At 34.1% G+C, this 15,752-nt stretch overlaps 1 protein-coding gene across 2 annotated transcripts; it reads right to left on the minus strand.

Moving 5' to 3' along the window:
- Positions 1-1,133: 1,133 nt before the first annotated feature.
- LOC142986335 (uncharacterized) lies at positions 1,134-7,465 on the minus strand. Of its 2 annotated transcripts, none has more exons than XM_076134788.1 (5): positions 7,334-7,465; positions 5,845-6,236; positions 5,435-5,506; positions 4,850-4,986; positions 1,134-4,516 (listed from the first exon to the last, which is right to left on the minus strand). In XM_076134788.1, the coding sequence occupies exons 1-5, from the start codon at positions 7,347-7,349 to the stop codon at positions 4,474-4,476; spliced, it is 660 nt and encodes a 219-aa protein (XP_075990903.1). In that variant the 5' UTR covers positions 7,350-7,465; the 3' UTR covers positions 1,134-4,473. The 2 variants fall into 2 exon arrangements, with proteins under 2 accessions (XP_075990903.1, XP_075990904.1); XM_076134789.1 differs by lacking the exon at positions 7,334-7,465 and adding an exon at positions 7,016-7,314.
- Positions 7,466-15,752: the final 8,287 nt, after the last annotated feature.

Consider the following 15,752-nt stretch of genomic DNA (forward strand, 5'->3'; position numbering starts at 1 on the left):
AACTGCAATGGGTATTATAGTAATATAACTAGTTAATCCATACTAATATTATAAATGCGAAAGTAACTCTGTCTGTCTGTTTGCTACTTAATCACGCCTAACTACTGAACCAATTTGCATGAAATTTGGTATGGAGATATTTTGATACCCGAGAAAGGACATAGGCTATAAATCATCACGCTACGACCAAAAGGAGCAGAGTACAAGTAATGAATGTTACAAAAACGGGGAAAAATTTCACCCATTCTCTCTTATAGGACGCAAGCGAAGTTGCGCGGGTCAGCTAGTATAATATAAATAAAATAATATAACTGAGTGGAATGTAATGTGAATTATTTATCTTCACCTATGTATATAAAACCTATGTAACTATGTACTATTTATGGAAATAAACTTTTTATCTTTTAAAATAAAAACTCTTCGTCACTGAGTGATTGACTGACAGACAACGCACAGCTGAAACTACTAAACGTAAGAAGCAAAAAAATTACAGTTTCTTGGAAAATATGGGGGAGCACTAAGAGAGACCGCCCCGAAGGGGGTGAAAGGGGTGAAAGGGTTGCAATAAATGTTATGAAAACGGGAAAACATATTTCCACCCGGACCAAGTCGCGAGCGGCGGCAAGTATTAATTAAAAGCTATAGCGCTGTACACTCAAAAGCAATCTTTCGCATTTTTTTTTAAGGTTAGTAGGAAAAGACAAAACTTGAGCTCAGCGGCCTACAATTGGTGAGGCTCGTTTTGTCAAGCCGTGGACAGCTGAAGATCATATTGGTATAAGTTAACTAAATCGCCAGCTTAAATTGTGTACGCAGCAGCTTGTAAAGTTTATTTTTCTAAGATTATAAATGTGAAAGTTCTTTTGGTAAGATGGATAGAAGTTTGTTACATGAATGATTTTTAATGAAATTTACAACACAGGTAGTATTTTATTGGATACTTTTTGCACCAAAAAATCTTTTAATAAGAAAGTTATGGGCACATCTCATCTATGTATAAGGTTATGTGTCGCTCAGCTTTATCAAGTCAATCATTTATAGGAAGTTATTGTCAAAAATGTTATAAGAAATTTAATTGCCAATGCTTAATCTACGCAACAGCTTAGGGTGTTAAAATAAAACAAGAATTGTTGATTATCAATAGACATTTATTAAATACAAACATTAAAACATAAAGTACAACAATCCTAAAGTTTAAACAATATATTTAAATAATATAATATATACTAAACGAAATAAATTTAACAAATTTTACTAACCACTCTGAATTCCGGTACATATCTTATTTTTTACCATCCTTGCCAATGCCACTGGTAAATATTTTACCAATGGCAACATCACAGTGAAATCACATTCCTTAAATACCTTCTTTCCTAATTCTCATAAGAATTCTCTTATACATTATTAAAATTTTATCAAAATTTGATTTTTTTTATTTAAATTTCTTTCCTAACCCCTTAATACTGAAAGATGTTGGTATTGAAATCAATGGTGTTATGAAATGTAAATAAAAAAGCATAGAATAAATAAATTTCTGTTTACAATGATTTTGATATAGCAAAATTATTTTATTCGTTTAAAAAAATTGACAGCTTAATTCAATTTTTTTCAGGCCGAAAGTAAGAGTAAAAAATGGAGATAGAAATATTTTTGATCATAATACCACTGATTAAAATATAATTATATACAAACATTGTATATTCTAATAGTCTAATATATTTTCGATATTATTTTAGTCCAAAAAAGCCTTTTTTTTATTTTACCACTTCCCATCCCTGGACAAATTAGACCGATATTTTCTTAAAATAAAACTATTGTGACGATACTAAGCTTAACAACTTATCAAAGTAATATTAATCTAATGAAAATGTATGAAAAAAAAGATGAAATTTACTGAAAATTTCATACATATTTCTTACATTTATGATTATTTTATTAGGCAGGATTACTACATAAATATATTTATTAATGATAGAGAAAAGATAATAAATAAGAATAAGGATTTCGTTCATCCAACTGAAAAGTACTAAAAGTGAAATCTCTTAAAATTTAATACAGCTAACGCCATCTGTTGGAGAATGGCTACAACTTTAAACAACAAAATGTTTGTTGAAACGTTACACCAATTTAGATTATAATTGAAATAGGAACTTTAATAATACATTGTGGACAATTTTGAGGATATAATTAGAAAGTATGAATACAATTTTTACGCTACAATAAAATTTAATTAGGGGTGTGTAAACGACATTTTACACTAAAATGGCCGCCCGAATGCAATAACATAATGGACTATTGAATACAACAATTTCTTTAAACGAAAAATTCTCCAACATAATTGCATTGCATTGTAGAATTGTTAGACGAGGGTCGTACAATAGCATACATAATAATAGGGTAATAATCCTGCCAGCTTAACTTATAAGCTCACGCCTTCACATCAATTAACTTTACGGCTGTGAGCAACATTCACTTATCGAGTAGGATTAAATATAATTATGTTAGACAGAGCATCGGCTTTCAACAAATTGAGTTTACAGGTCTTAGAACTCGTCTGTTTCACGACTAAGTTGCGCGTAGTAACTGCATTGCGTCGCGACTATACCATGTCAAAATATCAATCTTAAATAAAGCCGCGCGGCTTCCCGATGCTCATATTTCTCGACAAATAAGTTTTACTTCAATTCGTAGCAAAATAGGACCGAGGGAACATACAGTGTAAAGCCGACTCATCTAATATGAGTCTCACGACCAGATTGTCACAACTGCAGACATGAAAGGGATCAAAAGCCGAATATTTAAATCTACACATTGAAATAACAAATCTCAAATGTCTCTTTGTGAAATCTAAGTAGCCCGTATTGATGGTAACCAGGTGACAAAACAACTCCTTTGTTGAGTCCCGTCTCACCGGCTGATCTCGGAAAACTTGTTTTTATGAGACTTTCATTGAAAAGAAGAGGGGCTTGAACGGCTTATGCCAAAAGATTTGATATGTTTTGTGTAAAAAAAATGTTTAAAATATTTAATGGCCTTTCCAAACTAATTGAAAATTTTATTTTACTTTTGAATACTAATGGACTTATTAAAATAGTGTTACTGGTTAAATCCTATTGTCGATAAATTACGTATTAATTGGGCCAAACAGTAAAATTTTGATATCTAACTCCTTAGAAATACGGATAGTTTATATACCTAGATGGCTAAAATACCTGTATTATGTTAGTCTATCGACACAAAGTTCTCAAAATCAGTCGTAGTACCATCTTATACGTAGAAGACGGTACTTAGCTCTCTTTCACACTATCCTTAAGAAGCCTATTCCTTCTCTTTCTAAAAATATCCTAGCATAGACTGTTAGTAGTGTCAACCTACTAAGCTCAAAAGCCTGTGTTACTAGTAGGTTCAAATTCGGAAAAGAGATTTCGAATAAAAATTGCATTGTGATGTTTGCAAATCGATTTCTTGTTCGTAAATTTTATGCTTTCTCAATTGGCCTAGTATTTAAATTTAGCACAAAAATACATTTAATAAAGACATTTTAGTTTGTTGTCTACTACTAAAACATTTATTACCTACTCACTACTACTAAACATTGACACATAAATGTAGTTTCATATGTTTACTTGATAATCGAAGGTGATCATCTTTTGTTACTTGATTTGATTACAGTAGTTTGTAATCAGTTGTAGTACGATTGCCAATCAGAACAGTGAGATATTAAAAACGCGTATAAATTTTGAGAGATTCCGAACCGGTTGTCTTTTTGGCACAATTTTTTACATTAAAATTTGGATAGAAAATTTTGATAGATGCGTTTGAAAACAAGGACGGTTTAACCTTTATAGTTATAGTAGGATTATTGCCGATTGATAACAATGTCAAGAAGAATTTGAAAGTAGACAACCATTTGAAGGTACTTAGCTTATTTTGGCAAAATTATGATCGGAATTCCTTCACTGTTGCCTAAATAAGGTAACATTTTATTTGAGTGTTCTTCAAAAGAACACGTTGAATATCTCACGAACGTACAAATTTAGTTTCTATTTTTTTGGATTTTATTTTTTATATTGAGTGTAGCAAAAAAGTCAGGTAAAGAACTTTAAGTAAAGCACAGTTTTTAAAGTAATTTGAAACTTATTGACTAGATATAAAGGATATTTTTTCAATGAGTGAGAATGTTTGTCTTGTTCTCCCTTGATCTTGCGGGCTTTCACTCTAAGTCTTGAATTATATATCCCTTATTTTTAAACTCAACAATATAAGATTCCGTTGGTTAAAGTAATATTAGTTGCGCATAAGCTGTGTTATGTTTGCAAATCTATTTCTTGTGTGACAGGATTATGAAAAATTTCTTGCTTACAGATTTGATTTAAGTAAAATATTAAGTAGAAGCTTTAAGAATTTTGAATTTTCTGATGTTTTTAGACACGACTGAGTCTTCTTGTCGTTACAACACAAATTAGATGGGATTTAGAACCGGTTAATGCATACTATTATGTGGACCTCAGGCGACCTGCAAAGATAAGACGGAAATACTTATTTATTTAAATATGGTGAATGAATGAGCAACAAATTCTATGCTTGATGTTGAAGTATAATATATAAGTAGTAAGAAACATTTCTGTAAAAAAGTATTTACAAACTAAATACGATCTTGCGATGTATGTTGATTTTTAATTTCAGTAACTTTAAATTAGTATATGATTCAATTCCAACTCGTTTCATTCATTCAGATTCAAAACCGCTGCGAATATTTTTTTTAGGATAGGAGAAAATAGGGCTAGATCCCTATCTTTTGGTCTGTCTAGTTAGAGAAGAGAACTGTTAAAAATATGTTCATACTTACTCCGAGCCATTCGCCTCCAGATTGAAGTTATCCATCGTCCACAAAGTAATTAGCAGTCTAAGATGTTGCCTTGCCACTTCGTAATCATGCACATAGATATTACGCCCGGCAAAGGCAAATCCATATTTAATCATTTCCTGCAAGTAGACGAAGAACACGAATAGAAAATGTATAAACAACAAACCTTATTTTAACGCTATTTTTTTCAATTTCGTCTTGGCTTTTTGAATATCGCCAGGTTTGCTCACTCGTCGGTACGATCTGTGGGTTAAGCAACCGTAATTCTATAGATGGGTGACCGTCTAGTTGTATTTGAACTGGGCGTCTCTGTGGTTCAGAGGGCACGTAAAAAGCTGGTACCGTTTGTTGTCAATTAAGATAACAGTCGTTAAGCCATGTCAAAGGCCTTTCGGGTAGCTTTAACACTAACCATACAATAGATAGATTTAGATTTTTTTATTCATTGATTGTCCCTGATTCATATAATATGTATATAAAACAATCATTAAACCAGATTTCAGGTTTGGGAAGAACAACGTAGATATATTATAATTGTCTATAAATTGAATATTAATAGTAACTTACCTCGTCGCTTGGCATGCTTAGGGGCGACCTTCTCTTTACTATCAAGTCCTTAAAGAACAAGCTCACAGCGTTCTGAAAATAAATATATTTTTCAATTAGTTTTAAATCACGGTTTAACGAATTTAATATACTAGCTGATACACGCAACTTCGCTTGCGTCACATAAAAAAGAATTTTCATAATTTTTCCCGTTTTTTACTGGTACTCTGCTCCTATTAGTCGTATCGTGATGATTTATAGCATATAGCCTTCTCAATAAATAAGCTACCCAGCAGTAAAATAATTCTTCAATTAGCACCAGTAGTTTCTGAAATTAGCGCGTTCAAACAAACAAACTACAATTTTATAATATTGTTATAGATAGAAATTTTGCTATATGCAGTGTATAAAATGTGAATTGGCGAACGTACAGGGTCTCCGCGGCACCGATCAGCATCGTTGATGAGGAAAATTCGGCAGTACAGCATCACCGACTCATGGTCGGCTGGTATGAGCTGAACTGGTATCCTTATGACTTTGTCCTCGTCTCTTTCTATTTCTTCCACGACTTCCTCTTCTGCAATGCCCTTTGCATTTTCTTCCTCTTGGCAGATTCCGGTGAGCTGATTCATTTGGCTGACCCCAGCCCCTGCTAAGAGGTTTTTTTTTTCTCCTTCATCCATCTCGGCGTCTGTCTGCGGCACCGTCATCTCTTCGGTCTCCATAACGACGTGTGGTGTTGCTGCCGCAGCCTCACCGATGACGGTTTCCATCAGGGCCTCACTGAGGAGCTCCACCTCCATCTCTATAGTTTTATCGATTCCTGTAATTTTAGATATTATATAAGATTACTACCTGACCCGGGCAACTTCGCTTGCGTCACATAAGAGAGAATGGGTCATAATTTTCCCCGTTTTTGTAACATTTTTGGTTGCTTTTCCTCTCCTAATAAAACAATAATTGGGATAAAGTATGTATATTCATTTGCTATTCAAAGCTTGAAACCTTCAATTAGTATCAGAACCACGCGATGACACGGCAGAGGTGACTTGATAATATCATTGATTAACTGGTAAAGGGCTGAAAATAGCATTTCAACGGTACAGGCAAGCGCCGTGGTATACTTTATTCATAGAGTATCGATCACCAAGCAAGGTGCTATTAATAATCACTGGCTTCCCACGCAGAAACCGTTACCTTCCGTTACCTATGTTCTAGAATAAAATCAGGTAAATAGGGCTCCATTGTTGCCAACAAACTGTGATGCAAATGGCGATTTTTGGGAAATTGATTATTGTAAAATGTGACTAAATGATAGATTTAAAAAATGTTTAATAGGCTGTTTGATCTTGTTCCCATACATTTTCCGGAAATAGTGCAAGCATATAATATGATAAGCATAAATTAGACAGTATTTAAGAGAGCAAGTACCTTAGATGGTACTGGGCCAGAGAGCAAGCCTGATCCTAATTCCAATAAAATTCCAAAAATAGGGAAATGGTGATGAATAAAATATTTAAAAAAAACTTTATGTAATGCGCAACTCGAATGGTAGAAATGGGGTATAGTACCACAACTAGTTTGAAACCGGTAACTCCTTACCTGGACAACCAATTTTGACCCAACAACTGCTGAACTTAAACTATTAGACTTTACACTAAACGGACACCAGGGTCTTCATACTTTTCAGCTGAACACTTAAAACAGCACAAGTCTACCAAACGTTTTACCAACGACATTGGTTGTTTAGAAGAGAACCTATTGAAAGACATTTTGAACAACACAAGGATCCAACAACACATTTTAGAACAAAAAATAAAACGGGAGAACACAACTGCGATGTTACACCATCGTATCGAGAGTAAATGTTAGCAGTCAAATCAGATACTATTTTATATAGGAAATATAATCTATACTCACCTATGTTATCTGACATGGCTCTTGAAACACTTCACCAACAATTTAATTAAGAATTTAGTATAATGTAAGTGCTTTTAGGACTATTACACTAGGCAGAATGCTGCGCCGCTGTACATCTGCGGGGAAGACGGCAAACGTATCTTATTGATCGACGTATATAGAGATGTGACAATAATTATTACGACTCCACTTTCCAGTAAATATTTTCTCCAAATATCACTATACACGTTTATGAAGACGAAAATTATGCTTATATATTCATGGACTACTAAATATTGCATGATTTTTCAGATATTTACAGCGATATAGTTAAAAATAGCGTGATTATATACAGGGCGGGAAAATTTCAAATGTTGAAAGTTTTGTACATCACTACTGTACAGTAGTACCAACATAATAGTGAGCCTGAAGGCGTAAGCAGGGCGTTAGGCGGGCAGCGATGGCTTGTTTCACAGGCTTCTTTCAGCCGTATCGATTGATGCGCGTAGGAGCGGATGTGCGCAGTAGAAACGCTTACTTTTGATTGGACGGCCATATTTTAACCCTGTAATGACCGCATTGGACAATTTGACCATGATATTGTTATATTATTTATGTATATGTAAATAAAAATGGATCATTGAAGTTTATGTACGCGCATAACTAAACAACTAAATTCGATATCTTTTTAATATGTTTTTAAAAGCGGGTTAACGTTTGTATGGGATCGACGGGATTCAAATCTCATGGGAATAGAATCAATGGGATATAAATGGACTATACCAGACGAAGTCAGGCCAGTCCAGTCAATATTTCAAAGTTCTTCCCCCAAAAGCGTTACAGACAGGGTTTCACTCATCAAATATTTGTATAGAAATAAAAATTAATCCACCTTGACCTATTATAATTTCATAATGAAATAGTCCCATTCATAACCGAACACGTGCTGTGTGAATAGTGCACTTAATAATAAGCAGACCCTCCTCATATCTATTGTATGTATGTATGTATTGTATGTATTATCTATTGTATGTATTGTATGTATTGTATGTATGTATCAAGATAATGAGCGAGTAGGGCTTTTGTTGCGTTCTTTGTATCAATCACGTTTTGTTCGCAGCTGTATAGGTGGTCATCTTGTGTAACCTAATTATAATAAATACGGACGGTTCTTTATACTAATTGTTATTATTTGCTTTTGTTATTATCCCGACACCCTTATAATTTGTTGCTAACCGGTCGATAGACTGCTATTAGGTAATGGGTATTGCCGGTCGGTAGAGAATACGACTGCCACGCAAAGGTCTTGACTTTAAATACCGGGTTAGACAAAAAAATAATATTATTATTCATTTTTTTTTGTCTAGGAATATGTAGTGCCCGCAGTGAATTGCCCGCAGTTAGGAAGTTGAGGAGGAAGAAAAGATCTTCCTTACTGAAACAGAGAGTTCGTAAAACTGCTGGTCCAGTGCCTGAACGTACTTAGTGCCGATTGCCCACCAGACTAAGAGAATGAGGGAATAGATAGAATATCAGTCTATAAGGTGAACTGTGAAAGCACTGGGATTCTATAAAAATGGTTCCGCTCCGTTAACTTGTTTTAAATGGCATTACTAAACATCTCGTAAGATCTGAATAGGCATTTGCCCAGCAGTAGGACAGCACAGGCTAACAAAAAAAAAATCGTTTTAATGTCTCTTACACTTGGATACAAAGATAACACGCTGTTTACAATAAGACAGTTAATATGCAAAATTACTTCTTGAAAGTTGATAGCACTTCCAATAAGTGGTCTTTCAAGCCCTCTTTCCATGAGTTGAAAGTGCCGCAGAGGGTTATTTCTCCTCCATAGTTAGCGGTGTGATGTTGGCAACACGTTCGTAGCTACACGGCGCTTTTTGAGTGTGTGAGTGCACACATGGATAGGGTATAAATAAATTTGTTCCATTGTTATTGAGTAATGTACCTACTTGTAATATACTTTTTTCTTCATATTAAAAAATTAGTCCTTTAATAAAGATTTAATTCTGTTTTAGGATGATAAAAATGAAATTAATTTGTTTTTTGTTAATATTTTTTAATTGTAACCAATTTGATATAAAAAATATACATACATAAAGAAAAGGAAATAAACTAAAAAAACATACAATTTCTGGCCTTATCTCAGCAACAATGATAATTATATTTACAATCATAATATATTGGATAAAATAAATTTATTTATGTATAAAAATTTACAAAATAATTATAAGAATGCACCCGATATCGGTGAATATTGACATAAAATATGTATAGTTTAAGGCTTCTTAATTTGTGACTTACTATGCGAACTAACTCGTGGGCACTATTTCAGAAATATTATCTTACTACAAAAAAAAGTAGAAATAAATTCAAAATTGAATAAGATCTAAGAAGATTGTGTAATTGTTATGCATTTGCAAGAGCAAATCTATACTAATATTATAAAGCTGAAGAGTTTGTTTGTAGCGCGCTAATCTCAGGAACTACTGGTCCGATTTGAAAAATTATTTCAGTGTTAGATAGCCCATTTATTGAGGAAGGCTATAGGCTATATATCATCACGCTACCACCAATAGGAGCACAGTACCAGTAACAAATGTTACAAAGACGGGTTTTCTTTTCTAATGTGACGCAAGCGAAGTTGCGCGGGTCAGCTTGTACATTATAAGTAAATACTTTTGTTTCTTTAATCGGTGCTCATACTTACCATTGGCTACTAAGATTATCTTATACCTAAACAGAAAAATCGAGTATGCTAATCTATTAAACTTGTTAGGTTGGTCATCATAGCTGTTCTGGGAGACATTATATTAAATAACAGTAGAATACCTACCCTACCGTTGAATCAGCCCTGAGTAGAAAAAATCTGTTATAAATAAGTATCAAGTAATGTTTTACAAGTCATTTTACTTAAATGGTAATATATATTAACAAAACCTTACAAGCGTAAGAGTCCACTAACTATACATTTTATCATAATATAATATGGTTAGTAGTCAACTTAGTGTCAAACTACTGTCTTAATAGACAACCGGGCCCGACTGTTAAACGGCCTTCCCAGTACCTCGATTCTCTACCACTATCGACTACCGACAACCGGCTAGCTATCGAAATTTTGACATTTAGAATGTACTGCCAAAATATTTCATACGACACCCGTCAGAGGCGCTGATCAGATTTTTATTTTTTTTCAATGACAGGTCGGTTGTCGGTGGTCGATAGTAGTAGAGAATCGAGGTACTGATAAGGAGATGCCCAGCTTAGATACAACATAACGGCCATCCATCAAAAATTAAGATTATCTTAGATTACTTAACTCACGACCGTTTACTAAATGTACTGCATATATTTACAGAGTACCTACTAAAAAACGCTATATATCCACGTTTAGCCGTTCATAATATTGGTCCCATGTAAAAGGTGGCGAGCCATTCACATGTACCGAGCACGCTGCCAAGCTCCGGTCTACTTTTGGGATCCTCCAATGAAAACTGGATAAACCTAATTTTAGCGTTAACCAAGCAGCCGAATACATTATCGCTCATACATATGTAAATAGATATTCAGCTGAAATATTAGCAGCTTCTGACCAATCAGGATCCAAACCTAGTTAATAAATCAACCAGCTTAGCCTTTGTTCCAACTATATTGGAGTAAGCTTCCAGTCTCACCGGACTGCCTATCGGACCTCCACAACCTAGTAAGACTGGTTGTCAGACTTTCTAGTTTCTGACTACTGGTAAAGACTGTCAGCGATCTTTAAAAACAACAACTGGAACTCACAGTTTAGAATGCTTTCCCAAACGCGCAGAAAATCGAAATATATAAAATGGTCACCCATCCATAAAACAACCTCGGCCAGTGTAGCTAAACCTTAAACTCGGAGATTGTATTGCTGTTGTTACTAAGCCATGAAGCTCCTCAACGAGTAGGTTTAAACCCAATTAACATAAGTATTGAAATAATAGCAGTCACCCATGGGGTTCCATGAATAGTATAAGGGTTACTTATCCCATTCATCTTTTACCGGTCAGTACTGGTTATAACCACTTTAAACTAAAATAGACTGAATCGCAATTCAAAATCGCCCTTGTGAAATACTACCCTATTCATAATATTGAGGTCAAGTGACCCTTATAATAGCGAAAAGAGACAAAAGGCACAAATGTTATTGAAATGTTGATTCAGTGTAGAAAATAATATTGGTGAAGGAAAACTAGTATAATGCCGCAGCTTCACTCGAATATAAGTACTGCTTAGCTTATCAATTGGAATTTACATGTATTTTTGATTGTTTGTAGAGAGATTACCGAAAAAATTATCCAAAACTTATCTTTATGCTGTTAAACTGGCCCTTCATATTGTAGTAATGAATATACTGTAAAGCTCCCGTTTAATACTTATGTGTCTGAAATTTTGTAAGTAAAAAAATAAAATCATTATTTCTTTCTGATAATTAAAGTACCTATTTCAAATATTGAGCAGGAGTATCTTTTCCGTATTGTACAGTACATGGATATCTTTATATATATAATTCTTCTGTAAGTGTGTATGTCACTGAACTTCTCACACAGTTTTCGTTGCCATACTCCTCCAAAACGGCTTAACCGATTCTCATGAAATTTTGTGAGCATATTGAGTAGGTCTGAGAATCGGCTAACATCTATTTTTCATACCCCTAAGTGACAATATTTTTTTTTTAATTTACATGGCAAAACAACGTTTGCCGGGTCAGCTTAGTATAAGTATATAAAATGTCAAAAATGTGCTTATTAGTTGTCTGATTACCCTAGATCAAGCTCTGCATAGTTTGGAATCATTTCTTTGTGTGAGTTGTCCAAAGATATTTTAATTACTTTAAAGTAGAGTCCATTTATGGTCAATTATTTCTCATTCTGTATTCTTGTGAAGATGAAAAGAAAAGGGTTTAAAATTCACCCTTAACATTGTTCTGTATCCAGTTTTAAGCCACATTATTGTCGGATTCAAAGGCAATTTTATCCTGTTTACAAGGTACAGGATTTACAGGGTCAACCGTGTTTATGGGAACTGCGAAGATGAATATAAATAAGAGCATAATCTCGAGACATTCTGTTGTCCTTTTGTGTTTTCATGACAACATTGTCAACGGAACGGATGTTCATGAATATTTCATTGTCGTGTAAATCAAAGATGTAACTGGATTACATTGTATTATTTCCTGAAAAGTAAAGGTGTTCTTTTATTTGCTTTTTTTTAAGATATTATTCTATTGAAGAGTGTTTTGTTGATATTTTGATATTAACTAGGGGTCTAATAAACCACATTTTGTAACAAAGGGGAGAGCACTTTCTTTCTGATTCAATCCTGACAACTTATTGCGTTGATAATATAAAAGAGAAAGGAGTTGAGTATCAGATTTCTTTCACTAATAAAGGAATATGCATACTTGCAAGGTTGCTTTATAGAAACAAGTTCTTGCTTACAATTTCCTTATGCTATATCTCGGACAAAACCATTGGTAACAGTTAGTATTTCTATACACTATGTGATATTCTAGTTCATAAGTTAGCTACAACACTCCCAAGATTCATCATATTTCAGTTTCGGCGGTCACAAATATCATTTTAAGTAATAACTTTCGCATTTATTTATATATTTGAATTAGCCTATTTTTGTCCCCTGGCCGAGCCAAAGTCTCCTTGGTCGTTTCTTACTATCTAGTTACTACTAAACGCATTCAAGTCATCTTAATCCCGCCATCTAGGACTTTCCCGTCACTGTAATTGAAAAGTAATAATTTGGATTAGCATTACTGATCATACAACTAAATACTGTTCGCCAAATTTCATCAAAATCCATTCAGTACTTATCTTTTGAAAGAGTTTCAGACATTCATACATCAAACCATGTGTCTAAACAAACTTTCACAAGAAAAATTAGTTAGCATTTTTCCTTGCACATATCATTTAAAAACTCAACGACAAAAGTTTTGCTCGTATTGTTATAAACCAGTATAAACTAAGCACTACAATGTGGTCATACCCTTACAACTGCAACAAAGTAACGGCATAAATAGAGACCTTTCTAGAAAGATTCCATTCAACGTGTGATTGACAAGGGCAACCAGGTTGATCCCTCACCCCATGCGAATAGAACTTGCGAGAATTCACACACACGTGGAAATAATGGCGTAAGTCTTTTTCTTATCGTATGGTTATAGGTCAACTTAGTGTCAAAGTTGTTCACGCCGCCCAAAAGGCCTTTAACATGGCTTAACGACTGTTATCTTAGTAGACAACAACCGAGACAGACTTTTTTTACGTGACCTCCGAAGCATGGAGACGCCAAGTTCTAATACCACTTTGTGTTCACCCATCTATAGAATGACCGCACCAACGGTTGGCGCATCAAGTGAATTAAAAAGATTTACAGATCATATCAGTGATGTCATGAAAAAAGGTAAAGTGCGTAGTAGGCACTCGTAGCAACGGCAAGAAGGCAAGAGAATTATTGACGTTTTTTGGTCTCTGCCTACCTCTGTGGAGAAAAGGTGTGATTATTATTATGTGAAGTAAACTTACTTTAGAAGAGAACCGAGAACCTTTTCTGCTAATAAAATCTTTTACGTTTCATCGTTTTAATAAAATAGCTATAACATGTAACATAATTTTGTTTTGTGCCTGTGGGGCTGACCTTAACTCAACGAGTAAAAGCTCTAATTAAACAATGATGAACAAGCTTTCCAAGTTTCTAATTATTTTGTATGCGATATAATTGGTATTTTAGGCACGTTTTTGTACTATTTCTACCTACTAGTCTAGCCTTCTTCCGACTAGTCTAATTGATAAAATGTTGAACCTAAGTGGCGTTACGAATAATTTTGGTTATAAAATTTTCCACTATACGTTACAATTTAGCGAAAAAAATAATTTTAAATTCCGTGTGCATCTTTTATTCAGCTATTCAAAACTGCAATAAAAATACGTATTCGTACTTATACCTTTGTTGCACAGGGTGTGCGATTATATTATTGATTCAGAACCCTCGCAGGTGTACATCAAAAGCATAGGGGTCACATAAATCTCACGAGAAAATAATTTACTGTCTGGAATGGTACTTGTGTTTATTAAAATGCCGTTTTGTATATTTTTTATGATGTCTGTAGCCGGTTGAAATTGTCAGCAAGTCTTTCGTTCCGTTAAGGGTCGTTTGTTAGAGTCTTATAATAAAACTATTTTTATGTAAATTTTTGTTGCGGTTGTAATAAAAGTTATTGAGACAGGCAGTTTTTTTTCTGTGGTATACATACATGAGTACAAATTATCTCGCTTATTATACTTGAAGGTGTAAGTAGAGGTGTACCAATTACACTCGCGTTTCGCCATTAATAGTCTCATGTAGGTACCTAATGTGGTATACGTCATGTTGTATCATGAACATATCTGCTTCTTCTGCTTTCGTGGCTACATTGGTTTACCAATTATGATAAAATTTTGCATAGAGATAGCGTGAGTTGCAACCTAGAGGAGTTAGGTACGTTCTGGAACAAAAAGCGAATATTTACAGGGTTTTAATAATCAAGTTATTACAGAGACCCCCTTTCAAATAAAGATTATAAAAACATAATTGAATCACAGCGTCCAATTTCAATTTGCATCACGCTGTGCTCAATCTCCGGTGCAGTTTGTGAGGGGGACAAAATAATTATTTTATAGTGAATTGCCAACCCGCGCGGTACCACTCACATGTAATTTGTAATAATCAAAATGATGGTAGATCACTGGCAGTGAGTATTTTAATCTCAGACAGCGGGACTCTGTAACTTGAGTGAAGGCCCCTAAAAGTATAATTTCTGTTTAAATTCTATGTAGTACAACAGATTTGACAGTTTTTACAGTTTACGTAAGAAGCCTTTGTGAGAAAAAGGCGTAATTGCAGGAATAAGTACACTTATGTAGGTACAAATCGATTTAAACGCATAGATCGGTCTTGCGTTCCTAAGCTTAGTGTCTGCTGTCATACAATTATTTATCGTACCGTAAAATTGGGTTGCCTTAGGAAATATTGGGGTTAATTTGATTAAAGAAAAAAGCTGGCATAAAAGGCCAGCGACGAGGTCAGTTTTCCGATTCTTTTCCAAGTTATCAGACTACTGTTTCGGCTTGACTACGAGAATTTTAATTCGATTGTTTCTTTAAATACAGTAACCTAAGTATACTTATATATTAAGGCAGACGGAAATGTAAAAAAATATCTAAACAATTCTCGAGAATAATACATAATGTTTATTTATAAAAAAAAATTGTTTCCTTTTCCATGTTTTCTTCGATATTCAAAGTTGTTTTACTCAATGGTCCACATTTTTTCCACACTGTACAGATACATATAATAAACTAGCTGACCCGCGCAACTTCGCTTGCGTCCAATAAGAGAGAAT

The sequence above is a fragment of the Anticarsia gemmatalis genome, chromosome Z (genome assembly GCF_050436995.1).
Source record: "Anticarsia gemmatalis isolate Benzon Research Colony breed Stoneville strain chromosome Z, ilAntGemm2 primary, whole genome shotgun sequence".
Lineage (NCBI taxonomy): Eukaryota > Metazoa > Arthropoda > Insecta > Lepidoptera > Erebidae > Anticarsia > Anticarsia gemmatalis.